Source organism: Catharus ustulatus, chromosome 16 (genome assembly GCF_009819885.2).
Source record: "Catharus ustulatus isolate bCatUst1 chromosome 16, bCatUst1.pri.v2, whole genome shotgun sequence".
Taxonomy (NCBI): Eukaryota; Metazoa; Chordata; class Aves; order Passeriformes; family Turdidae; genus Catharus; species Catharus ustulatus.
The window spans coordinates 16,553,935-16,581,304 of record NC_046236.1 but is presented as its reverse complement, the minus strand read 5'-3'; the positions used below and the strand labels follow the sequence as shown (position 1 = coordinate 16,581,304).

The window sequence follows — 27,370 nt, the reverse complement described above, 5'->3', positions numbered from 1 at the left end:
AACAAAGAGGTGGTACTTAGGAGAGGCATATAAAAGCTCCCTGATGAAAGCTGAATGATAATCTGAGAGTCACAGAAAACTCCAGCCCCAGAAAATGCAAGGCTGGTACATGATTCGGTGTGTGTGCGTGTGGATTGGTTTTAACTCATTTTAAGTGAAGCTGGTAATGCAAGGTCTATCCACTAGTCTGCAGCAGAAACTGAACTGAAGGGCACAAAAGCAAGATCTTCACTGCAATGATATGCATGTGGAAGCCTCAACAGAAGCACAAAGAGCGAGCAAAGCAACCCTGAATTCCATTAGGTTTTTGCTTTTCTTCCTTTTTTTTCCTTCTTAAAAAAAAAAAAAAACAAAAAAAAGCCCAAAAAAATCAAAAACAAAAAAACCCAAAAAACCACACAAACGACCCCCCCCAAAAAAAACCCCCAAAATAAAAAAACCCCAAACAAACAAAAGAAGAAAACCAAAAACAAAAATCAAAACCAAACAAAAAGACGAAATAAACCCCGCAAGAACATTTCAGACATTTGCTTCCCCTTGAGATGGCAATAGGTGGGTTGAAAAGATTCCTCTGATCGGCTGCACACGGAGTTCTAGCAGCAAGTAGGGAAACTGGGAAATTTTGGATGAGCTTTACTATTTTGCAGCATTCTGGTGGTATCTGTGCCGCCAAACTTCATGTATCTTTTTGCACCATTTATGAGCATTCCCACTTGGGTCCATCAGGTAATATGTCCTGTTTGGCTATAAGTGAACAACATTTTAATGATTACTCCAAACATAGTTCAACCAAAAAGCATTAGTCATTCTGCACCTACCAATAAAATAATTAATCACAATTAGTTCATTACCTTTCTGAAAATTAAATTCAATTACAGCTATATAACGTTATATATCACTGATTAACCCATACATCTGGCACTTGAATATTTTTACGCAGTCAACTGACAATTTATTATACACCTCTCATGACTCACTAGATACAAAGAGAGCTAAATTTTAGAAGTCCTCAAGAACGTTCTTCAAAGCCCAAAATCCACTTATGTTTTATTTAAACACTAACAATAAAAATAAAGTTGCATTTTTGTGATAAAAGTGCATGTCAGAGTGATTTTTTTGTGCAATTTTTGTTTTATTATTTGATTTTGTTTGGGGGTGTGGACTTTGTGCTTTTTTTGGTTGACTTTGTTCAGGCTTGTTGTTTTGTTTTAAATTAGGACTAAGAAATTTTGTATCTAAGCAATTATACTTTCTCCAGAAAAATCTTTTTGCTTTAAGTACCATATATTTTCCCCTTTGTATCAATATTTCCCTTTGATTTTCTCACCAGATTACTTTATTATCTATATTTCAATTTCTTACATTTTTTCCAGAGTTCCTGAGTGTTTGGCCAAGGACCAAAAATAGAACTGATATCTCATTACACAACGAGACAAAAAAAGTCAAGTAATCAATTGTAAAAAGTTTTCACACAAGTTTTTTTACAGAAATTGCCCAAGGACCTTAGAGCAATTTACAAAGAAAAAACAGAAAATGAACTCACCGTGTGAACAAAAAATGTCTTAAAATTCTTGGCTTCTGGACGCAACTCTAAAGACCATGGAATTTCTCCTTTTAGAACTTTGTTGACAGGATCCACATAATACAGGTGGGGCCCTTCCGTAAGTAGCAATTGGCGCCGACGTGCAAACAATCCCTAACAAGAAAAGTTGAAGCAGCAATGCAATGAACAAAAAAATCCATGAGGGAATTAAAAATGAAAATTTACAAATCTCTGAACTGGACAACAAAGGCAGGATAAAACCAGATCAGTGCTAGGATGGTATATTTGTGTTTGGGGTGGTCTTTAATTTTACTTTTCCTATTTGAGGGTGTTGCAGTGCATTTCTACTACATGGCAAAACACAAGTACTATTTTTGGAAAGTATCTTCAAATTCTTGAAAAACATAAACCATCTAGTGGTACAGAGTGAAGCAGAATCTATTTGTCAAAGAAATCAATAGTCATGATTTTGTAGAAAGAAGACTACAAAGAAGCAGGTAGTAACTTAGATGAAAGAGAACCTTCCTTCCTCTAAAGGTAATGCAGACGATCCTTGCTTATCTGTAAACTGCTGAAGTTAACACTTAAAGGTATTCTAATGCCACCTCTGCCTCTTTCAGGATAAAGGCACAAAGTCTGATCCAGGAAAAAAAACACAGTTGAAAACAACATGGGCTTGTATTTAATTTTTTGGTACCTTTGGTTCAAACCACATTCAGACATGCATCAACAAAGAGTGTTTATTACATCAGAGGAGGGAAGAGAAGGGAAGAGAAGGACAAGCAAACACTCATTTGCTACAATCTCAAAACAAAAGTGTCAATAGCAGATTTACTTAGGCTTTTCCAAGAAATCAAGAGCACATCACTAAATAAAGAAAAAACCCAAAACAATCTACTCACAAGAAAACACTGAATTTTTTTTAAAAAAAACTTATAGTTGACAAATTGTTTAAACAAGGAAGCTTTAAAACAGGCTGCTTATTTATCTGCAACTATTCAAAAATTTGACAGTTCAATCTTGTTACAGAAAATTAAGAAAAGCCCTTACCTTTCTTTTGTCCACTGGACCCATTTTTAGGATTAAGTTATTCTCTACAAACTGATGCCTTAGAAAAAGAAAAATAACTATTACTCCAGAAGTAATTCTTTCACAGAAACAGCTACAATGACCAAGCAGTTTTTCATGTCACTCTCTAGCATGTCCTTTTCCATCAGAGTCCTGAACAACTTTAGTACATGAGTTTTGGACTCTTCCTTAGCCCAGACCAGAGAGCTTTTTCTAAAATTTGACAGGGGATAAAAAAACCAACCAAAAAACCAGAACCAAAAAACCCCAACAAAACAAAACACTAAAACAAAAAATTAACAAAACTAAACAAAACAGCAACAAAAAATAAACAAGAAAGCCCCAGAAAAACCAACCAAAAAGCCCCTAACAACCCAACCCCCCCCTCCAGCAACAACGAGAAAAATTCACACGAGAGACTTCTCTAAAAGTGAAAAGAAGTGCTGTTACATAGTCTGGAATTATTTTGGTTAGATATCCACAAAATATAATCATGCAAAAAATTCCAACAACTTATGGCATCTGTAAAAAAGAGGAACCTTTTCTAGTTCTAGGACTGTAGAGCGAAGACTCCGCAGCACAGGATAGCGTCATTCTGCCTATCTTATAAACACACTCCACATCATCTTCTAGACCTTGTAAATTTTAGAAATATAATATTAGGGCTTTGCTGCTATTGCTTTAAAAATAAAATCCAAGAAAAATCTAACTGCTAATTGTACTTCAAAGTACTGAGACTGACAAATATTAATTTGAATCAAAATCACTTGTTTTTTAGGATTCTTTATTGGTGTGCAAGTTATTTAGCTACATTCAAAGATCCTACCAAGGATTTCCACCAGCTTGTTTTGCCAGAAGTAACCTCTTTTCATCTTCTGAAAACTGTAAATCCAGCTCAAAGGAATTGTTGTCAAGATCATGAATATACTGTTCAATGTTTCCTCCTGATGTCTGTGGTGTACTTGTCTCTGCAGCAGACAGTGAATGGGAAGAGGCAGAACTAGAAACTTGCATGCAACCGAACTGACTCAGGAGATTGTCATACTGAAGGAGGAAACAAAAGTGAAGTAAGTAAATGCCTTTTATTAAAAAGCTTATTTTGCACTAAACTGTGGCTTTTAATTTTAAGCATGCTTTTGTTTATTTTGCTTTTGGGCAGAATCTCAGCCTATTCCCTACAGATCAGCAGGCATTTATGCAAAGAAGTATGACTGATCAAAAGCAAGCCAGCCTTGTTTTTTCAAAATACCCACTTTATCAGAAAACAAATGCTGATTTAAGTAAAAATTTAACCAGCAAGTATTTTTAGATTCTTAATAATTAAAATTGTCATTAAAATATAACTAAGTAGTTTCAGTAAAAGTGTCTATATTACTATTATTTATTTATTTATATTAATATTCAATAATTATACTCTAATGGAAGTCTCAGGCAGCATCAGAGCTGAATATAGCAGTAGACAAACATACATTTCCATAACAGTCTTCATCATCCTCTGACATAGCAGGTAAATACGCTGTAAGTTTAGGGGGTGTCTGAAGATGCAGGTTCTCCCACACAATGGATTCAAAGAAGGGGTGAGCCTTAAGAGGTCCATATCCTCCCATTTCTTCACAACCTAATCGGTTGGCAGCATCTAGAACCTAAGCAAATTAAAATTAAATTAAAATGCATAAAATAATGACAAAAGGTAAGCATTATTTGCCTTTGCAAAGCACCACGTGAAAATGTAAAACCAGTTTGTCCCCCTGCCCTAAGCATACATATCTATAACAAAGAGGTTGTTTATAATAAAAGATGTTATTTGTCAGTATGTCTTGTCAAAACATTTTCCACTAGATCAGCTCACAGATCTAAGGATGGGAGCACTTTTTTAGGTCCACACAATTTTTTGGCTTTGCTTCTTCATAAAAACTGAAACAAACATACAGAGAAGGCCTGATGAAGCACACCTTATTTAAGTTAAGTTTAGTCCACCATCACATTCCAGTGATGCAAGAAGCTGAGGAAACTATAGTTGGTGTCAAGCATCAACCTCTCAAGCACCTTAAAATGACACAGTTCTCAGGATACAACCAGGTTAATACAACCTGGGTTTCACCATTCAGGAGACACGGGCTTGGCCATAGAACTGGTCTTTGACACTGGAACGCACTGCTAGGACTTTTAAGCTGTATTTATCATCATCCACAAGGGTAAGTGCTTCCTCCTCATCCTGATAATATGACAGACTATTGAACTTAAAGCTTATAATACCTAAAACATTCTCTGCATATTCACTTGAGTGTCATGACTATAATCTCACTGATGGAACAGAACAACTTTTTCTTCCTACTTGTCAAACCTTCACAGGCACAGAAATTCTTAACATGTCTCAGTAGTATCAGCCTAACTGCAACGTAACTGCACGCTAAAATGCAAGGCAACTGGATCTATATTGTAATGAATATATCTGCCTGTGAGGTACAGAACGCTGTTTCCAACTAAACGATCCCTTATACAACTCAAACAATTAATCTCAGAACTATGTAAGCCTAAGTATTTGAATCTTAATTTCTGTTTGTAAGGCACAGTATCTAGAATTGTTTGCTTCCATTTCACAGAAAGACATTCCTTGTCCATACTTTAGAATTCAATTTTTTAAAAAAACAATCAAAGTGCTGTTTAATAATAGCTGTTGATTTTCAAGACAGTCCCCTACACACGCAATAATGCTCACAGATGTTCATGGTATAAGATTTGCAGGAGTGCGTAGAAACTTCCAGAAAAGAGAACTCCATAAGCTGAATGTTTCAAACCATTTATTGACACATCAGTTTCAGTGATACCTTTTGGTTCAAGAAGTCAGGCATTGAGGTACTTAATAAGTTATAAAATTGACCAAGACAAGCGTACTACATTCAAGAAGGAAAGCACAAATATTTACCAATAGCTTCTCCACAAGGTCTTTTGCCTTGGGAAAAAATTTTTCTGGGAAGTCATATTCCAATTTTATTATCTTCTGGAATATAAGATATTCATTTCTGCAGAAGAGAAAAATATTAACTCTTGTTATTAGTTCTTATGGTTCTTTCACCTTAACCTGAATAACCCAGATAAATTTTAAACAAAAAATCTACAAGTTAAGTTACATTCTCATAAATCTTCCTAGGGTGAAGGGGGACTATGATCCTGTAAGCACTAGATACTCGAGCAATAACAAGAAAAGCTGAAACGACTCAACAGACTGTTGAGGATATGCCTTAAAAAACTTCTTCACATATAGTTACATAGTTACCATCACAGCACAAATTAAGTGTGAAATTCCAGGATAGCTTAGGGAATCTCTCGCTCAGCAGCTCTAGCTATAGCTGTCTAAGCAACTTCGTGGCATCAAAAAGGACAAATAACAGCAGCCATGACATTAATACCAGCTCTGCATCATGTCAATACTTCAGAACTGGTAGTAAGGTAAAAATCCAATCAGAGACAATATCTTTATGATCCACATGTAAATAATTAGCTCAAATCTCTTACCCAGCTCTAAATGGAGGCAATCCAGCTACAAGTTGATATATTATGCATCCCAGAGCCCAGAGGTCAGAGCTTCAAAACAAAGAGGAAAAAACATAGCACCTTTTTGAAAAAGAAATCTTTAAAATGAATTTAAAAAGAAAAATTCTTAACCTTCTGCTACTTAGAACATAGCATGAACCCAGCGGACAAATCTGCTTTGTATAATTTTCACACTATTTTCACTTCAGCCCTTGACAGAAGAGTAGGCAAGCAACACAACTTTCAAGAAAAAACTGTAGAGTATCAGTCCCACTAAAACTGGAAGACAGCTGAATTCTCAGTCAAAAAAATGGGTACGCAATGACACTGAAATAATACTGATTATCCACATGACAATTCAGATTCATCCAACTTAATTCAATATATCCCCTTCAGAGTTAAAATACTTTTCCCGAAATAATTTATTTTTTAAAAAAGAGAAAATATTACAATACAGTTTTCTACATTTTTCACTTAAAGTTTTTCTTAAAACACAAACAAAAAGACATGCTATAATGGTATGTGTGGGAAAGCTAAGCTTTAGTGCAGAGGGTAAAGGAAAGTTAAGTTTTAGTGAGTTGGCCTGAAATAACACTTTTAACTTTTTTTTTTTTCTCCAGGCAAGCTATCCATAGATTTGATTAAAGCTTCAAAATCCTCATGGAAGACTAAAATACTAACAAAGACTTAAAACTACTCAAATTAAGAGTTTCTGTACAGGTGAAGTATTATGCGACTTCTAAGAGGAGATGATATTCTGATTAAGTCTTTCCATTACGCTCCATTAGACTCAAAAGCTCTTCGCTAAAAGATGTGAAAAGTCTCATAGTATCTCTATCACTTCAAGAAATGCTAGCACAAATTATTACACCTATTCATATAAATGATCCTTTTTACCTGTGATTTGTCATTGACTAGCTTACTCTTCCATCATTGCAATAAAAATAGATATACACATTCAGTAGGTTACCATCAACAAGCGATTTTAATGAGTTAAGCAATTTCTTAAGGGCATCACTCATACCAGGCAGAGAGATGAGCTTTAAAATGTTGCAAATCTGAAGCAAAGTTTTGAAAGATAACTGCAAGTTGATCCAAATACAAGTGAAAGAAAGCTGCTGCCTTTTCAACTGAACAGCATGTGACATTCTGGTGTTACTACAGCAGGAAATACCATATTTGAGCAATCTTATATAAAACAGAACTAAAATAATTATATTATTTAGATAACAGAAAAAGTTTCTCATTTATGGGTAAGAAATCCAACTTCACCTTGCACAGCTCCTTTTCCAACAACACCTAATCCTGTTAGCAGAACTCAAAAAAGTGGATGAATTGAGGAAACCAGCCCTCAGACAAGACGTAATACTTGATAAGAAAAAAACCATTCAAACTCTCTTAAAATACTCAAGCCTCTTGTTTGTTTAAAATACTAAGCTTGCTTGTTTCATTTATCCCATCCTCTCCATCTGACAGTTTCCTGACAGTCAGTAAAGTTCTAGAATATAGAGTCCTCACCTTTTACAGGCAGATTTCTCTGTCAGCAGTTCTGGAGAAACATACTGTGCTGTCCCTACAAATGAGTTTGCCCGTGCTGTTAAGGAAATAGAAAGAAATAAGCAAACACATGCATAAGCCAATATAGCCCTTCCCCATCCAGTTACAAAAAAAAAAAAACAAACCCAAAAAGGCAATCCACTGCAAGTTACATAATGCTGCAAAGAACCCATGAGAATTTAACTCCACCTATCCACAAAACCTGCCCAGAAGAAACAAATCAATCTCAGTGGTACCTATTTGGACCAAGAAGCTAAGCATTTAGCTACTTAGTTATAAAGTCTACCAACACAAGTTTGCTAGAGTCAAGGAAAAAAAGTCGATTGAATTCAGTTCAGCCTAGTGCTTTTTTTCAGCCATTGTTTGCAGCACCTATTTACAGGCTATTAGTAACAGACACATTCATTCTACAACCTTCACATTTGTGCCATTCTGACAGCCCCTGGAGTTAAACTTGTAAGCAGAGTTAAAACTTACTTTATCAGGTGACCCATGGTACCTATTTGTGTGTATTCTTGTCTTGCAAATGAAAACTAAGTAATCTGAAGTAGTTCAACTTCCCAAAACATTTCGTAATCTAGCTGGTATTCCACTACACCAAACATTACCTCCTCTGACATAATATAAGTAGTGATAGTCAAAACTGTTTTGAGATCTTTTAGTAATTTTGGTGAGGTAATGATATTTGAAGGTTACAATCAGCATATGTACATTTTCAAAGGATCACTTGCTATAATTATTGGTGTCACATAATGAATAATGGCAAACCTTGTCTGCTATCTGCAGATAATACTTTTGCTGTTCCAAAGTCCGTTATTTGAATGTGCATATCTTCATTTAATAAGATGTTCTCTGGCTTAAGGTCCCTGGAAAAGACAGATTTTTATATTCAAACAGCATACAAATTAAAGTTGAAAAACTGTCTATTGACTGAAGTACATCATGTTATAATAAATTATGCAGTCATTCTATAAACCTTGTTACAACATCTTCTCTAACTTGTAGCTGTCAACCTGCAGACTAACAGATTTTGGTACATCCATTAATTTTATTAAAAAAAAAAAATCAAGTAAATATGCTACCATGCATGCCACATGTTCAAAAATTTAATAAACAAAACAGACAAAAACCCCAAACAAATCCCAACAAAACCCCCACCTCACAAAAACACACACAAAACCCCAAGCCTCTTCACTCCAAAGCCTTAACTCAAATAACATCTGGCAGATTGATATGGCATTAAGATTTTCTATGTCTGCAAAACTCCAGTTCGTCAAACACTGTCAAACCCAGCCCCAGCAAAATGTCCTGACTAGCTAGATAGATCACCTCATGCACAATCTGCATTTCAAATGCATGCCTAGCATTTGCGTAGACACCGCCTCTGATTCTGAATCAAACCAGACTTCACAGTATCACAAACACAATAGATAGCAGTACAGAGTTAGATGTCAAGAGGTGCATTAGAAACAACTTAAGAGCATTCATTTACACTGATATGATATGCCTTTGCATCAAGTTTCCTTAGTCGATCCAAAAAAACCCCTACATACTTCCCTCCTAAGTAGAATCTTCAAAAGCTCATAAAGAAATCTAGGAGCATGGAAGTTGTTTCATTTGGCAAGAAAAAGCAGTAAAAACTGAAAGCTGTTTCTGTCAATCACCGTGCAGCATTATTTTCTTCAAATTAAAGCCCCATACTATGGAAAAGCATGAGCTGCACAGTTTACAGTCTGGAAGCTAGTACAGGGAGCAACAAGCCATAAAAATCCAGTTGATTTTCCTGTGCCTGTCCTAAGAGAGAAGTAGAAAGGACACAAATGGAATGGACTCTTAACAGCTCTGTACAGGGCTTTTAAAAATACATAGGTATGTAGATACATTGCAGTCTATACACACTTTATATATATTGTTTATATAATATATTGTATACCTACATTAATACTGGATTATGGATCTAAAGCTATATATCTAGATACACAGAGAGATATCTGTAATAGATTTTCCAGGGTAGCCTGACATCTTAAAGTGGTTTTATCTCATGTCCTATTTCTTTCCATATCCCAAGAGTTTTCAGGCATTGCTAGAGCTGTGTCCTCATAAATTTCATACTAAGTTCTCTAATTGCACAATTTCACTATTTTCTTTTGAGCTCCTCGTAGGGTCCTTCATATAAAAACAAGTATAAAGCAGTTCTTCTCTAATATAAGGTTTCCAATACAGGCTTAGTAACACTGACAATCATGCTACATTCATTTTATAATCATTCTCTCAGCCTAAACACATGAACTGTAAAATCAAAGTAAAACTGGGAGATCTTGAGCTTCCCCCCTGCCCCCATAGAAAATCTTACGCTTGCAGTATTTTCCACATCCATCCCCCTCCGATTCTAATTCAAATTATTCCACAAAAACTTGTATTTCAAAGGTAAAACTGTTTTTGCAATAACTGAAAGAAATAATGTTATCAAAATTATAATTAGTCAGCTTTTTGCAAACTAGCATCTAGTGTCCCATGACAACTGCTTGGTAACCTAAACACAATACATTTCTTACCCAAAAAGAAGTTCTGCAGCTCAGATGTCTTGCACTTAAAGCTTTATTTAATAAACACGAATGACAAAACATGATTATACAAACAATATATTACATCAAGAACTTTGAATGTACTACTCAAATCTCATTAATTTCACCACTTACCTAATTATTGTGCAGCTTTGTGGAAATTGTTCACCCAGTGTAAACTGATACAGATTAATTTTACTTGATTATATAAAACACATTAAGCCACGTAGAAAAAGAATTTAGTTACTTTTGCTATATAATAGCACAGGAAAAAAGTAGCTAAGCAAAAAGTTTCTGGTTTTCAGGCCAACCGACGAAGCTTGAAAAGACAAGCTTTTAGTAACGTCAATTCAAGGCCGGAAGGTTTTCTTACGTTTTCCTGCTCCAACAGTTGGTATAACAGCGACTGGTTCTCCTCCTCAAGTCTGCTACGTTTAACTCCTGATGTTAACTGTGCTAGGGCTGATCAAATGCAATTTTTGCTCTTCAGCTTTCCACAAAATACATCCTTGCTTTTAATTTCACAAAGAACATTTCTAGAAAAAAACCCACCTCCTACATGATCAACTGCATGTCTGTCTCAACTTTGTATTACCTGTGAATTATTCCTTTGCCATGCAAATACTCCAGGGCTGATACAATTTCAGCAGTATAAAACCTTGTACAGGTCTCATCAAATGAGCCAATTTTGCGTATATATTTTAGCAGCTCTCCATTTTTGGCATAGCTAAGTCCAAAATCTGAATGTAACTTAGTTAAGGTTTATCTCTAAACCACTCTAATACAAAAATCCCCACACCTTATTCCAAAGAGAAGAATACCAGTAAAAATACACGAATAATGGAAGAAGAAGTTGGTTAATTTGAAACTTTACAAGGAGCAACCCCAAATAATTTCTTAAATATATGAACAACCTAGGACATGGGTCCAAATGTCTTCACATAGCAAAAACGACATAAAGGGTTAACTTTGTAGTTTTTCCAGAGAGCAACCTGAATAATTAATTTATATTACATACATAATTGCCCTCAGAGAGTTATTTACAGTAATAACTGATAGAAATTAAAAATTGTCCCATCACCTGGAAAGCACCAGAGCAAGTGATTACACTACACAAAAGAGGCCCTACGAGCTCATACTGTATGATATATAAGGCTTGCCAGCACTATTAGTAGCCTCTGGAAAAAACAGAAAACTACTTATTCATCCCAGAAATAGACTGATCTATGCCTTCACGCTTGGCACAGCCAAATCCAAGCAGGAGGTTCAAGAGGAAATTCACATAATCAACATTTTCTTCACAAAGTTAAAAAAAAGCAAAGAAAAAAGCCAACTGCCAAGCAATGAGCTTCCAGGATGAAATTGCACTTTGCAATTACTGCTAGAGGGATCTGGGGAAACAGCAGCCCAAACAGAGGATTCAGATTATTCTATAAGCACCTTCATCTTTACATTAAAAAAACTTCTAATAATAGCTCTAATGGTAGAAATGAAACTAGTAAGAAATATAGCTGGCTACCCCTATTTTAAACGCAGGAATTACTGTGTTCTACTACAGATAGATAGATAGATATACACACACATATAAACATCAGGAATAAAACACCTCTCAAACACTTCTCATAGCCCCCAGTTTAGAGTTTTTAAATTATTTTAAACTTGGATTGTTACAAGTCACCCTTCAACAGTTACCACATGGACAATTCGTTTAATTGCTTCCCCTGTCCCACAAGACACCTACTCTTCTCTTTGAGAGGACCCACTGATTTGTTCTGCTTAATTTCTGCTAAAAGCATGACTACAAAATTGCATCACATACATTAGGATATTTTAAATACCTCAAGTTATTTCTATAATTTCTGTTAGACCATTTTTCAAGGAACCAAAACTGGGCATTGTTACTCTTAAGAAAGTGCTACAGCAAGCTTTAGTATGCAAAGGATACATAGCTTTTCATCATCCTGAAAGGTGAAGTAGAGTTTCACAAAAAAAGGGTGATCCAGACGGGACATTACATCTCTCTCTCGTGTCACGTATGGTACCTTGTTTTCTTTTATGATATGGCGTTTTTCTAGAATTTTAACTTAATGAAAAAAGAGCGAGTCAAAATGCAAGAAGTACAAGTAAATGAAGTCCATCTTGTTCTGGAGGTTTTTGATTACATATAATTAACATGAAACCACTAATTCTGTTCCTTCAACAGGTGTTTTGTAACTGGACTTCACTGATACTATATTTTCAAAAAGTTAACGTCAAAGGAATCAATACTTACTGGCATATTCTCTAGAACTTGCCAATTCTCGAGCCAAGACAACCTGTTGCCAGAAGAAAGAAAGCATATTGTAACTGGCCACTAAACACATACACTAATATAGATCTTCCAGTAAGTGCTTGGAACACAGCAAAGTATTTAAGCATGTGTTCGTATTATGCTGGTTTCAGCAAGACTTCTGCAGAAACTCAGTTCAGCAGACCAATGTTTGTTTTGCCAAAACACTTACACATGTAAGAGTGTAAATACCAAATTAATTTTTTCCAGAAGAATTCTGAATATTTTAAGGTAAGTCAAAGTAAACTGCCAAATTTTCTTAAAGGAGGGAACAAAACAAGTACTCTGAGAATAGTCATAAAAATAATTGTCGCAGTACTTTCCTTAATGCAGATGGCAAAGAGGGAAAGAAAATTTATCTGAGCAAGAAAAAGTAAGAAGCGAGAAAGAACTTGCAACTATTTACAATTTGTTAAGACAAAGATTTAAATAAAAGGAACAGAAGATTTCCAATTAGTAGAAGCAAGGAATGAAATTTCAGGCAAGCAGGTTTACACTTTCAAAGACAAAAGGTTTTGGAAGAACACAAGGTTCATTTTCAAGAACGAACTTACAAAAGAATTTCAGAGAATTTGAAATACCCTCTTGCACGAATGCAAGCAATAACCTTGTAACAGTAGAGGAGTACAGTTCTCTGTTTTTCTCATTGTAAGTTTATCTCCATTTTAACACCTTGCTAAATTCTCAACTTTATACTAGTTTTATTAATCACTGCACCAGGTTTGCTTCTAATCCCTTGCAAAATCAATTATAACAGAGTACTCCAAAATATTATTACACACCTGATGCTAAATGTTAGGTATTTAGGAAATCTAAATAAGGTATTTTTTCAGATGAAAGAAGTGCATGCAGTTGCACTCCTCAGTACTAAAAAAATGACCTCAGTTAAGTAGCAACAGGTACCCTTAATTTTCTTTAAAATTTAATTTCCTAAAAACCCATTGAAGTTTACAGTACTTGATCAATGAAAATTTCTATTAGAAACAACCAGTCTGTTAACATCTGCATCTCTGCACAAAGAATTTTTGAGATCCTTCTGTGTACACACGTAACACTGAATGCAAATGTTATTAATTTTTCTAATTTTTATAGCTAGGTTTCATCAACCATATCTACAACGAAAGTTTCTGAAAGCAGGTTAATTTAAAAGGCAGTTATTAAATAAAACCCTGCATACACAGAGACCATACTCAGATGGCAGAAGGGATTAGCTGACACAGATGAAAATACATCTTGGCAAATTAAAGACTGACTCTTCTCCAGTCCTGCACTGTATCCAGTTTTTTCCATTGCATTTCACAGGTGTTACCCACATGCACTGATACTGAACAGCTGTGTTCTAGGTACACTTGAGCACTTACCTGATAGCTGGAGTACTTTGGTATCCTCACCAAATAAATCTGAGCGTTACATATATCTTAACTTCCTCCTAACTAATAAATAAAAAAACCCCACCAAAAAACCCCAAAAAACCCAAAAAAAACCCAAAACCACCCAAACCTAAAAAAACCTCAGAGGTACATATTAATACAATGTCTCTGTTATCAGAGGCCTGAATCTTATCCATCCTATGGGAAGAAGTAACAGAAGTAAAAACAAATGTAAACTCTAAAGGAAGAAATTAGAGATTAGCTGGATAGCTTAAAAAACCAAGTTGTAAAACTAACAGAAAAACAAAAGCATTCACAAAATACGTAAATGTGTAAGTTGTAAATTCAGACAACAGCAAGGCAAGAAATGTAGTTAAAACATCCCAAATCGAAGGAAGGGGAGACAGGTAGAGCAGAGAACCCTCAGAGGCTACAAAGCTGAAATAACTGGCATCATGCCCAAGCCCCACTCTAAAACTTGAACAAATACTTCAGCCTGCCAGAGGTTGAATCTACATTTAAGAACTGGTTTTGGCCAGACAATGATACTTCTTAGAACTCCTGATTTTAAGAAATGCCTTATTTATAAGTAGAGACAAAACCAAGGTGCAATACGTGTACCCACCATACAGAAGGAGGTGACCTACACAACATGCCTCTTCAATCATGAGAATTATATTTTTTCCAACACATAACAGTTATTATTCTGAAAGAAGTTTGAAGCTGTCTACAAAGCAAGTAGATTCTCATTAGTTTAAAAGAGCAGAACAACAAGTAGAAGGCTCTGCCTTTGTGTGTTTTTTAATATCAGGCATGGGTCCAAGAAGTTGCAGCTGCAGAAGAAGATTCCATGAAACTGGAGAGTACTCTGAAGAAAAGCCCTGAAGCCACATCACGTGTATCTTCATTAAATTTAAAATGTAGCCCTGGCACTAGGTAAGACTTTGTGGTAACTTAACAGAAGTCCAAGAAAATGGAATATATTCATTATGACCTTGAAGAAAACATTTTAATCTGAAGTTGTCATTGGATATACAGTTATACGAAGGCCCCTGCTTTTCTGAGATAAACACTATTCAATTAGAATATTGGTGAGGATCCTGGGGAGTATAGTCAGATATCTGAGTCTACAACCATGTTTAATATGAACAAATTATATGCTTTTTAACTAGATGCTTTGATAACAATATAAAGATACATGCTCCACAGATCAAATGCTTGAAGTTGATACATCAGAAGGTTGTGCTGTCACCTAGAGAGACAGGTAGCAGAACGCTGAACAAAAGTTTATTCAGAGTCTGGGCTAAGCCCTATGAATTTCTCTACCTACATGGAACATGGCATTAACTTTCAGAGACCAAAAGCAGAAAAGTGTATTGCTGAAGCAAAGTCTCCTCGTATATCCAAACCACAACAACTCTCTTGGATTCTTTAGGGAAACCTGCAAGTTATGCAAACTATGTGTTTGAGCACAAACTACTCTTGACGAGTACTAGAGACCTGTATCCTAAACACTGCAGCAGGTTGTACTGGAACAACCAGAAAACCCCAACATTTAGAGAGTTACAATCAAAAATTGTATACAACAAATATCATATGAAAAAGACACAGAAATATTATCGTCTTACAACTGGGAAACTACTGAACCATCAAATGAAAGTATTAATTGTTCCATGGATTCATTAACGTTACACTTAAGTCATTCATTTTTGTGCAACGCTGTGGATGTGAGAAACACATCATTTAAGGCTACTGAACACAAACATACTGACTGTGACTCACTAAGTCCTCAAGGACCAGAGGTTGAGAAAGAATATTGGAGAAATATCAGTGCTCTTTCTTTCAAAAGCATCTAGCAGTACCTCCTGCCATAGTCAGCACATCGCATAGTTTTTACCACAAGCTCCTAGACCAGTTCCAGACCTTTATATTAAACTTTTTACATAACCTATTATGGCTATCACACTTACATTAGAAAGCAATGTTGACTGAACATCCAAGCATAAAGTCATTAGGAAACAACGGGACTTCTGATCAATTTAAAGGGAACTTTAAAAAAAATAACTTACCAACCATATTTAGGGCAACATTCAATTTTAATAGTTAAGTTTAAATCTACTATGTCCCATTCATTTACTCTTCAAGCTGTTCTCTCCACATTTCAATCTCCTCAATCTTACACAACAAATTTTCAAGTTTATCTAAGATAAACTATCACTTCTTATAAAAAGTAAAGTTACCGTTGAAAAAGATCCTTCACCCAGAATTTTCCCAAATTTGAAGTCATCAGGTCGTTTCTTTCGAGGCTGTGGAGGCTGCTGTCCCATATGTTGCTGCAAGGAGTTTGAATTAGATCTTGATTCAGGTGCTGTGCCCTCCATGTTAGATCCTTGTCTGTTGCCACAAGTGGAAATGACAGATGGAGTGCTGGAATCTGCTTGGTTCCTCACCATTGAAGGGGATGAACAGGAGCATAACACCACACTTGACTGTATTGGAACAGCATCATACTGAAAAAAGAAATAAAACTATTGTTAGTCCCATACAAGAATCATAAAAATTCTTCTTTGAAAGGGTTATCATTAAAAATCTCCTTAGGAGGGAATATAAGTATTTATTTTGGAAATGGCAGCTTCAATTTGATAAATAACTCTATTTAGGTCATGCTATCATATAACCATAGGTCAAACATCTGAACACTTTAGTTCAAGAATGCTTGTTTTAAATTCAAAAAAATGCTTCTCACACCAAATTATCAAACTTCACGGTATCTTCTCCTATGAATAACATGACTTTAAATTTCTAGTTCTACAATGAACACGTGTATTTACCAGTAACATTAGTTCACAGATCCAAGTTACAATGAACTCTAAATTAACACATGAAAACTTTAATGGAGACAAAGGACACTAGGACACATTCTTAATTTTTTGCATGGAATTTGACTTTCTGGTAGTATTTATCTTTAGTACATACTGGGGAAGGACAAAAGGAAAAGAGATAACATAATAAAAGGCACATCAGTTGGAGGGTTCAATAATCATCAACACTTAAAACTTTTTTTGAAGAACACCCTGACTCATGACCTTTTAAAATAAGGGAGATCACATTACTTAAATTGTACATATGGCCACATAAAGATAACCCAACTGCAAAATAAAAAGAACAGATATAGCCCAGAAACAGCAAATACAAGAAGACACATTCCTAAAACTGATTAATGTAATATACAAAGCAAATTGTCATTTGGTATCCTTTTATTAATTTTCCTCAAGTAAGATCAAGGAACCTTGTCAAGTTGCTTTCTGCCCCTTCTGGTAATACACCTCAATTAGTCTGTCAGGAACTGCTTCTGATGTTTTACTTGAAACTGGTCAGAAAATACAAACAAATAGGAGAGCTCTGCTGAACTATTGCTGACAAAAAAAAAAACAAAACAGTACGTAAACAGAGGAAATATTTAAGAAAGTTAACACTATGGCTGAATACTTTTTTTAAATCTCAGTATTCTAACATACATCCAACAGAATGAAACCATGACTTAATTGCCCAATCTCAAAATAAATGTACTGTACAACCGTGTCAGAGTCTGTAACATACATCATGTTACCAAATTAAAAATTACTTCTCACAAAAAGAATTTTTTTACCTCATGAACTTCAATTCTAAATAGTTTTCTGCATTTTTGTCAGAAACCACCTTAGAACGGAATTGGACTGGCACTCACTCATGAACATGGTTCTCAAGGAACCTAGCTCCCGAATAAGCAACTCCTCACTCGGCCGTGCTCTGTGCAGTAAAGAAAAGCTGCCTTTATTTACTGCTAAAATTGATACTATTATTATGCATTAAAGCATATGTGCTACATACAGGTCACAGCTCCTTTTATGCATTACATACATATTTTATCTGACACCTTCTGCAGACTACTGTCCCCATCATTTCCACATGCTAGATGAATCACCTCTCCTTCAGACAGCTACTCAAACAGCAGCGCATCTAAAGACACACTCAAGCTAGAATTAAAAACTGTTTGTACCCTTTCCTATCAAGACTGCAGCAAGACTGACACAAGCATGAGTGCTCAGCAACTGAAGTGATGCCAGTATAAAAACCATCTCATTAAATGAAATACAGCAAAGAAAACACACATACACACATACTGAATGTCAGGATCTAAACGATGAACTGGCACCAGTCACAAATGAGCAAATGAGGTAAATAAAGCAGTAGCATTGCAGGGGGGGGTCTGATTAGATTCCACAGCTAGCAAGATCACCTTGAAAAAGCAAACAAGCAAGAAAAAAATCCACTACAAAAGCATCAGAGGACACTGTGAGAAAGGGGGGGGGGGGAAAGGTGCTGGATACAGTGTATTTCGTTACACAGCAGTTGGAACTAAGTCACAATGAATATCAAGAATAGAAAAATCCTGAGGGAAGATACAGGAGTAAAGGACTTCGTAGGAAGAGAAGGTTATTTTCGGCCAGGGTATAACCTCAATTAGTCCCCTGACTTTCTCAAAGGAAAGTGAAGATTAGGAACAAGGAGAACAGATGTACATGCAATAGATTTAAAAGGATCAGTTACCTAAGAAACTACAGAACTATGCAACTAGGTCTGTTATGCTGCACCTCAACGTTTATAGAAAAAGGTAATTCCTACACTCACCCTTCTACACTCCATATATTCTTCTTTAGTATTTTGTCCTGTATTATTTACCTTCTCTATTTTATTTTGAAAGGCTCCAAAAAACATGTCTGCAGAAACCATATATGTCTCTACATATAGGTTTTGACACATGCCAGAGATAGAATACAGGTCAGCTTATCTGACCTGCATCACCACTCTTTTGTAAAAATCAGACTCAAGATCGTTCTTCTGCCAGATGCAGACATTTTTAATGAAATACAAAGTCAGTAATAGAAATTTAAAATGTTCTAAACTGCATCTGCAATTCTCAGGAGCTTGAGGATGCTCTCCTTCCAGCAATTATCAACATTTCTCAGATGGCTGCCAGTGAAAGCCCTGATCCTCACACAGTAATGACCGACTTTCCTACTGCATGTCATGTATCACCATGGACCATACTGATAATCACTGATCTAGTAATTCAATCTCTTTAAAAACTAGTCTCCAAAACTACTTTCCCAAACCCTTAAGGGTTCTCCTTTTAATTTACTTTCACACAGAAGTAGTTTCATTCTTAGTGCAGCATACTTGAGCTTGAAAACCTTTCAAGATTCTGCTGAATGTATGTGTCATTATAGATCAACAGTCATTTCAAAATCTTCATCAAGTAGTTTTCACTAAATAACTAGAAACAGGATTCCTTTTATTTATACATGAAACAATACGAATACTGTTCTTTTCCCCACTTGTCTGCAAACAGTGGAAACAAATTTAAGTAAACTGGAATCAATGCAAAAAAGCCCACTAGATAACACTTTCCTTTCCTCCCTGCCACCTAAAAGGACATATACCTTTTCCCTCTGCAACTCAGCATTTTGATAACTGGACTATCATTACAATTGTTAATGTATTTGTATGCATCAAACACATGCCACACTTCTGTAAAGCAATTACAACCACAACAACTGCATCTCCACTAGCTTTTTCCCCACCACAAAATTGCAATGCTGCAACATCTGCAACACTACTTTGCTGAGACCATTCTATCAACACTGACAGTAGCAAAAAATACTTTTAGAGACTGAGCTTTTAAAACTTCCAGCATCCTTTACTTCTGTACTAACTGACAGGATGCTGAACACTGAAGATAACTGAGAATATCTTCACTATTGCTGAAATTCTACTAGCAAGATCTATTACAAAGAAAATCAGTATGAACAGGGTCCTGACCCCTCAGCTGTCTGATAACACTGAGTCTGACTGCTGACTATTACGGACTCTCAAGCTGCATTAAGACATAAGGCAGACACAATCACAAAACCCCTTCTATCTAACTACCTATAAGGTTTTTTCCTTTAGAAGCAGACCTTGGTAACAGCAAGCATTTTTTACATAAAGCAACATGACCTTTAAATCTCAACTAGTACATTTGTTTTGATTATAAATAATGCTAATGAGACAATAGGCTAGAAGATTGGCACAACTCAAGATTCTGCTAAAGGTAGTTTAAGTTAGACAGGTTCAGCCTGAGCTGTTGTGTAAACTGTTTTGACCTTGTCATGTAAGCCAATAGTTCTGAAATGGAAATTTGCTTTATATTGCTTACAATTTAAACATTGACAACCTAGAGCTTAAAAGTGAAAAAATTAAAAGTTAAGCAGCTACATTTAATATATTTTTTTCACGGCACACGGGTGTTTCAGAGGGTTGACGAAGATGCACCAACTGCATATGACACACATATCTGAAGAAGAGCATCAGAAGGGATAAAGGGATAATTAACAGATATTATAGACAGCTTTTCCATTAGCCTCCTCCCCCCTCTTATCTCCCAATTAAAATGTTAACCTTCTCTACGCTCCCCAACACCTAGTTGTGACAGTCTCCAGTTCAAAGGTTACTGTGTAACACACACTGGGAGTTCCAGCCTATTCCAAAAGAAAAAAGAAACTGATCAGGTCAGACATTTAGGCAGGCCTGAATACGTGTCTTCAAACTATGCATCATAGTACCTAAAATGAGAATGCAGGCAAAAGTAGTGTAATTCAGGTACAAGAAACTGAAGACACAAACCCACAGATTCAGAGCAACAAAATACAACTAAAGGCCTCACGTTTCAGTGCAGAGAGCACAGTACAGTTTGCACCAATAAATACCAATCCCATAGCGGAGCTGTTTGCAGGAAGTGTAATGATTATTGCATGATCTCTATCAATATTTAACACCAGTTTTCCTTTCATAAATTCTCTGTTGCTGTACCAGATTGAAGTGCCCTGAATGAAGACAACCCAGAGCATTAATAGATAGCGTGCTTTCATAAACTGCAGTAAACATCAGTTCTCAGACCTTATATGCTCATTTCTATTTATGCTCTGGATGTCTGTCTAAAAATGGATTGTCAGACTTTCTGCTAAGTGACAAACAGCATCCTCTATTAACCAATTGTACGTGTATCTGAATAGGGAGAAACAATATACTGATTTATCAAACTCAATCGCATGCCAGTTTCTCTTTATGTACACTTTGAATATGCTTAGAAGTCTGTCAGATAATCTCAAGAATTTAACAATATATCTATCTACCAACAGTATTATTGCCTTAAAATAATTAAAATACTTGCCCAAAGAGAAAAAATGATCATTAGAATAGGTCACTATTAGACTGTCTTTTTACTATAACATAAAATCAAGCATGTAACAAATGGCACAAAACGTACAGTAAGCTAAGCCTCAGAAGTATTTTGCATGCATCACACAGCTAGTTAACTGTTCACCCACTTCACATAACTTTGACACCAAAATACATACAGCCATATTAAAACCTTACAGTAACTGGGAGGTATTTAAAGATGCACTCTGCTCAGACTTCCAGCTTAACAGAAGTTCAACATCATTTCTAACAGCAAACACTTCTCTCAAAGAAAAAAAAAAAAGGCATGTATTAAAAAATACTAGGTTGCAAAAATATTTTCTCAAAACAATGGGACCTTTTTCTATAGAGTTCTTTGAAGACAATAGTTTAGATATTTTCTTCAAACTGCAGCAAACAAACCGCACTCTATGTATTAGTTATTTCTAGATATTTAAAAAGCATTCTCATCAAACATTAATCTTGTGATCTTGTGTAGCAGCGCTTTGCCTTTATGTTGCAGAGCTGCATCAGCACTCTTTCAAACCTCACCAACAAATGGTATGCAAAAGATTACTGCAGAGAACTTAAAATTTAGCACATAAGCCAACAAACTACCCCTTTAACATCACATATCTTGAAGAAATGGGCTTTCGTAGTCCATTTAGCAAAACAGTCTGAAGCCAAACAATTTGTCAAAAGTTATAATTTGATCAAGGTTCATAAATGGTTACCAACTATTACTATTAAACTGACATATTAAAATCTTGTAGTTCAATTACTAAAATTATTCTAACACAAATTTGTTTTGCAAGAGAATCTGAAGTCACACATCTAGGGTGAAGTTTTTTGATCTCAGACACTGCCACATGAAAAAACTATTGTTTAAAGACCATTTTTATTAACCATGTAAATTTCAAAAGTACTTGGCTCCATAAAAGGAGTGGGTTTTTGCTGCTGTTGTCCAGAAAGACTGCTATGCAAACTGATTTAAGAAGTCTAGGCTCTAACCCACCAAATCAACTATGCTCACCTTCATGCCCAGTGTCCTTCGAAGCCTCTCTAATGCTGGAAGGTAAGTGCTCATTGAGGCACTGCAGAAAACCACTTCCCTCAAAAAATCTCTTCACGATATATCTTGATAGAAATAACTATAATTTAAAATCCAACAAAAGAGCTTTAAAAATCATGTCCTGGTAATACAATTCAAGATTAAAATCTATACAAATTAATGGAAGGAGAAAGCCTGAAAGCTTCAAGCTTTCCCCTAGTCAAACATGCCATTTTGCCTAAAATGGCTGGTAGTTCTGCACTAGTGGGCAACAGAAGTACTATTTGTCTACTGACATTTCTTGCTTTGTACAGTAAATCCATAACACAGTTCATCCATAAGCGAGTAATGAGGATATCAGCTTCATATTGTATCAGCAAAAATATAGCCAAGAAGCTCAATGCTTTGGAAGCACAGAGAACACCTTTACATTCTTAGATTTTTTTGACCTTTAGGGAATAAAGGTATTTTATCCACAAGTTTTCATTTCTAGAGAAATTAATTTTTCACATACCAAGCAATGCTGATCCAAAATTTTAGTTTATGCAAATGCCTCTCTCTAAATTTGGCTACCTTACATACATTGGTATTTCTTATCACTGATTTCCAGGATTCTAACTCCAAAATCAGGCAGGGATTACAGCTAATTAAAGGATTTATAAGAACCTGCACATCAGTCGGTTACCCTCTAACCTCCTCTACAGCTAAGCAAAGTATTTAAGTTCAAATCATCTTTAGAGGCAGACTATTTAAGGCCTCCTTCCACAGCCCAGTGCTCTAAAATATATCAGAAACAGGAAATCACTCGAATCTCGAAGAACCTAAAATCAGCCTATGGCCCAAATACCTATAATGTAAACAAGCCACTGAGAGTTCATTTAACATAAACCGATCTAGGCTAGCTCAAAAGAAAACAAAAGCCATCTGTGATCGCAATAGTCTGGATTCCAGGCTACACCACCAGCTACCTCACAAGGCACACTGATAATCAGGTGTGGCACAGCACAGATGCTCAGGCTGGCAAACATAAAAGGACTTACTAAGCCAGGCTCCTTGCTAGCAGCTACAGGGAGCAAAGGGAACAGCTTAGGGTGAAGAACAGAGAAGCAGACACACCAAGGTGCCAGTATACAGATGGAGCATATATACAAAGGATTCACAGCACAGTCAAGAACTGTAAATTCCTGCAGGATTACTGAAGAACCAAACACTGAATTCAGTATTTTTTTTAAAGAATGTGCTAAGCAAGTTAATCCTTGCAATTTTTCACCACGAAGAATTATAAAATATTTGCAAGGAAAGTATTTACAGCTTGTCTTTTAAAGCAGAAATCAATTCTCAAGTTCAATATTTACTCACACAGCAAACCACTTATTTCCTACAGCAATTTTGAAAAGAATTCATATGGCATGAAAAATAAGGTTCTACACCAAATAGCATTTTGTCTCCAGTCCTTTCAGACACTTTAGACTGCATTAAGTTTCCACAAGCTTATCTGCAAATAAGATGTCAGAAAGGGAAGTGGGGAGGGAGGAAAATCTGCTTCTCCCAATTTTTTCCTTCTTTATTATAAAAAGATAATCTAACTTGGTAACTTGCAAAGAAAGTTTTTTCCCCCTGAAACACTAGAAACAATAATTGCTTGGCATCATACATATTCTTTTGAAAGTTCCAATATGAGGAACTTGGAAAAGGACTTTATCTTTCAAACCTAGTGTTTTCCAAATTTTCTGAATGCCATAAATGAGCTAGTTCTACAGCAATCTGTATAGCTTTTCTAGACAAATACATATATATAGAAAAATACAAGTTTACTGTTAAAAAAGAGGTATTACTAAAATGTTTCACATATTCATAGACCAAATGTATTTTTGTTGCTCTGCCAGTTTACTACATTTTTCAGCCTAACAAAGTGATTGTGCCCTTGCTTTCATGCCTTCTGCACAAAAATTCCTGCAAGTACTTCAGCAGTCAGCATCCCTTTCCAAGTTTTTCCAGCAATGCTGCCTTCCAACTGATCTGCTTTAGGAAGGTGCAGCGAGCCTGAGCCTGCAGGGTACCTTACAACATACAGCTACAGTAATCTACTTGTAGAGTTTCAAGAGCTAAATGAAACAGACTTTACTTCTGGCACTGTAATAGATCAATAATCCACAGAAAAATCTATTAGAAAAAAAGTCTACCCACATGGTAGAATAATTTTTTAGTAGAACATCACTATTATACTCAATTTATTCTGTGGATCATATCCTTTCCAGTAGCTTTAAGAACTTTTAATGTTATGAATATGAATGCACATAAAACTGCTCCTCTTAAAACTTTTGATTTTTCCACCTTTGAGCACCTTTCAACATCCATGTCTTCTACTAATTTCTATTCCTGCAGCCTGCTTTGGTAAGGGATTTACTGAAAACTTATCTCCGTTAAAAGCCTACCCGTGAGTGATAAAGACTAGTCATGGCTTTATGATGAAAACCAAGGAAACGAGAACATTAAATACATAGGCTTGAAGGGTTTTCCCTACATATGTATCTGGAAGTTTTACACCTACAAATAACTACAAATGGAACTCTTAACATACTCTTATTAATCTAATAATCTAATCTCAGCATAACCTAATTCTTAACATAGATGCAAAACTTGTTCTACGTAAGCACTGAGAGCCCAGTTCTTTGAAAAGTGTAGTTCAGATTAGTTCCACTGGGGGAATAACAAGAAGCTAGCAATTTTGTTCAGTCAGATCCATCCTCCACTATAGGCTTTTTCAGGTCAGAAACACTGGTAGAATGTAGTAATTGTCAGTGCAGCTAAATAATCCAGCAAAAATGTTGCTGCAAATGAAGATGTTAATTACCATACTTCCAGACTCCTCATTTTGAGAAGAAGGGCACTTCTTGGTTTGAGACCCAATATATTCATAATAGCATTAGCAGCAAATAACTAAGACCACACTGGCATGTGCAACGAAAGCTGCACTAAAATAGTTTCCTTCTTAGAAGTACAGTTCCCTCCTTATGTCACATCTTCAGAAAATAATGGAACGTTTTAGGAATTTTCCCTGCATACAAAAGTACAGAAATCAACTCTTTTGGTAGAGTGTTCCTTTTGCTAGGACATTCATTTCAAAGCTGTGCTCTATTCACACCTCCCCTCCCTAATCCCATTTTATGCATTTACAATACAATAATAACATAACTCATTATGTCATTAACTCCATCACATAAACAGTAAATTTCTCAGTCTCAAAAATACTGGATTTCCCATATTTGATATCATCTGAACTACAAAAAGGTTAGCTGAATCATGTCACCTCGATCTGGTACTGCCTGTCAGTATACTCACCTGACCAGGAATATGTTAAATAGAATGGAAGGGAAGGAATTAAAACTAATTATCCTGACAAAATATCCTAATTTTGACCAAAATGGTCATCAATTCTTAATTTTTCCCCTCTCTGCACGTTTTCTTATGGACAAGGGCCTAAATTGTATATAGAAAAGGAACAGAAATGCAAGCATTTTTGAGGAAAAAACCCGGAAAATGGTGGGCAATAAGCAAGAGCAGAAATACAAAGGGAAGCATACTCTCTGTTTAAGAGTCCAGGTACACAGAAGTCATCTCAGATGCTAAGAAGCAGCTTTATAGAGCTGTATCAACTAGTAAGAAAGCAAAACTAAATCCTTTATTAAAAACTGGTTTATCTCACAGTCCTTAACGTAGCATTTCATGTGCTCTGTAGGACCATTCACACAGTACTTCTCATCTTCAGTCAATAAATATGATTCTGTATAACATCCTAATGAAAAGAATCACCGAGCATGAAGAGGACACCACACCCAAACAGCATGTCAAAAATCAACACGGCTGAGCTATTCTCCGCAGAAAACCCTCTTTAGCCAATTCCAGTTGATGTAAAGGTTTTAAGTGCTGCAGAGTGAAGTTTGGCAGCTCGAAACTGACAGAATACAAGACCCAAAGCACAGCAGCATGCACACGAGGACAAGAAACATATCACTGCTATGTAGTTTTGCCAACATGAGTGAAAGCCTGGAGATTATTTTTCTTTTCATGAGGGAATGTCTACACTAACTGAACTGTGTAACTTACAACACAAAAGATGATTTACCACAACTGCACACCAGCTACAACTCCATCTTTTAGATACGTCAGTGTACACAAAACGAGTTTACGCTCTCAGACTAACGTAAACAACTGCGTTTGAAATGGCATCCTATTGCGACCCTCACGATCTTCTTCACGCGTTTGTTCCTACTACAAAAGAAATCGATTACAGAGTGACCGGTAGCTTCCACAGAGCAACGCCTGTTCTCCCGGCGGGAGACGGCCCGGCGTAGCCACGCCAACGCCCCGTACCCGGAACCGAAAACGGAGATCCGCGAGAGGCCGCGGTGCGGCCCCTTCACCATCGGCCTCACCTCCTCCCACGACCGGGCCACGCTTGGGGGAGAACGCGAGGCCCGCGGCGACCCAGGAGCGGGGGGCGGAAGAAGGACCGCGAGCAGCAGAGACAAGACCAGACCCACGGACGGCAGCGCCCACTCACCCGCCCTGTTCGAGCGGGCGCAGGAGGCGAGGCCGTCCGCGAAAGACCACCGCGACTACGCGGCCGCCAGAGCGCTAGGTTCGGACGGGCACCTTTCACGGGCCGGCCCTGGCGCCCGGGCCTAATTATTCCCCCACCACCCCAAGGGCCGCGGCCCGGGGCGGACTCACCAGGGGGCTGCCGCCGCCGGCAACGGCCCGCCTGGCCCGCGGGCCGCCCCCGCGCCCGGACTCACCAGGGGGCTCCCGGTGCTGGCCATGGCCCGCCCGGACCGGGGCCGCTCCCCACCCGTTCCGCGCCAGGCGCTCGGCCCAGCCTGAGCCAATGGGGCGCCCGCGTCCCCCGCCCCTGACGTCACCACAACAATCCCCCCGCCGTAGGCGGGTCTTCCGCGCACTGCGCTCGCTCATTGGTGGCGGTAACTGTTACTCACACTCGGGCCAGGCCAGAGCGTCCCCGTCAGCCTCAGCGCCCGAGCCCAGGAGAGAATGCGCAGTTGTGGGATGACGCCCCCGGGAAGCTGCGTACGG

General features: G+C 36.9%; 1 protein-coding gene across 3 annotated transcripts; it reads right to left on the bottom strand.

Moving 5' to 3' along the window:
* Positions 1 to 429: 429 nt before the first annotated feature.
* Positions 430 to 27,370, bottom strand: PDPK1 (3-phosphoinositide dependent protein kinase 1). 3 transcript variants are annotated; one of them, XM_033074470.1, is made up of 14 exons: positions 27,274 to 27,370; positions 16,206 to 16,475; positions 12,539 to 12,581; positions 12,212 to 12,349; positions 10,862 to 11,006; positions 8,471 to 8,568; positions 7,664 to 7,739; positions 6,128 to 6,196; positions 5,538 to 5,634; positions 4,081 to 4,254; positions 3,438 to 3,655; positions 2,594 to 2,651; positions 1,544 to 1,696; positions 430 to 744 (listed from the first exon to the last, which is right to left on the bottom strand). In XM_033074470.1, exons 2-14 carry the CDS (start codon positions 16,416 to 16,418, stop codon positions 637 to 639), a joined length of 1,590 nt encoding a protein of 529 aa, XP_032930361.1. In that variant the 5' UTR covers positions 16,419 to 16,475; positions 27,274 to 27,370; the 3' UTR covers positions 430 to 636. The 3 variants fall into 3 exon arrangements, with proteins under 3 accessions (XP_032930361.1, XP_032930359.1, XP_032930360.1); XM_033074468.2 differs by lacking the exon at positions 27,274 to 27,370 and adding an exon at positions 27,076 to 27,184; XM_033074469.1 differs by lacking the exon at positions 27,274 to 27,370 and adding an exon at positions 27,011 to 27,040.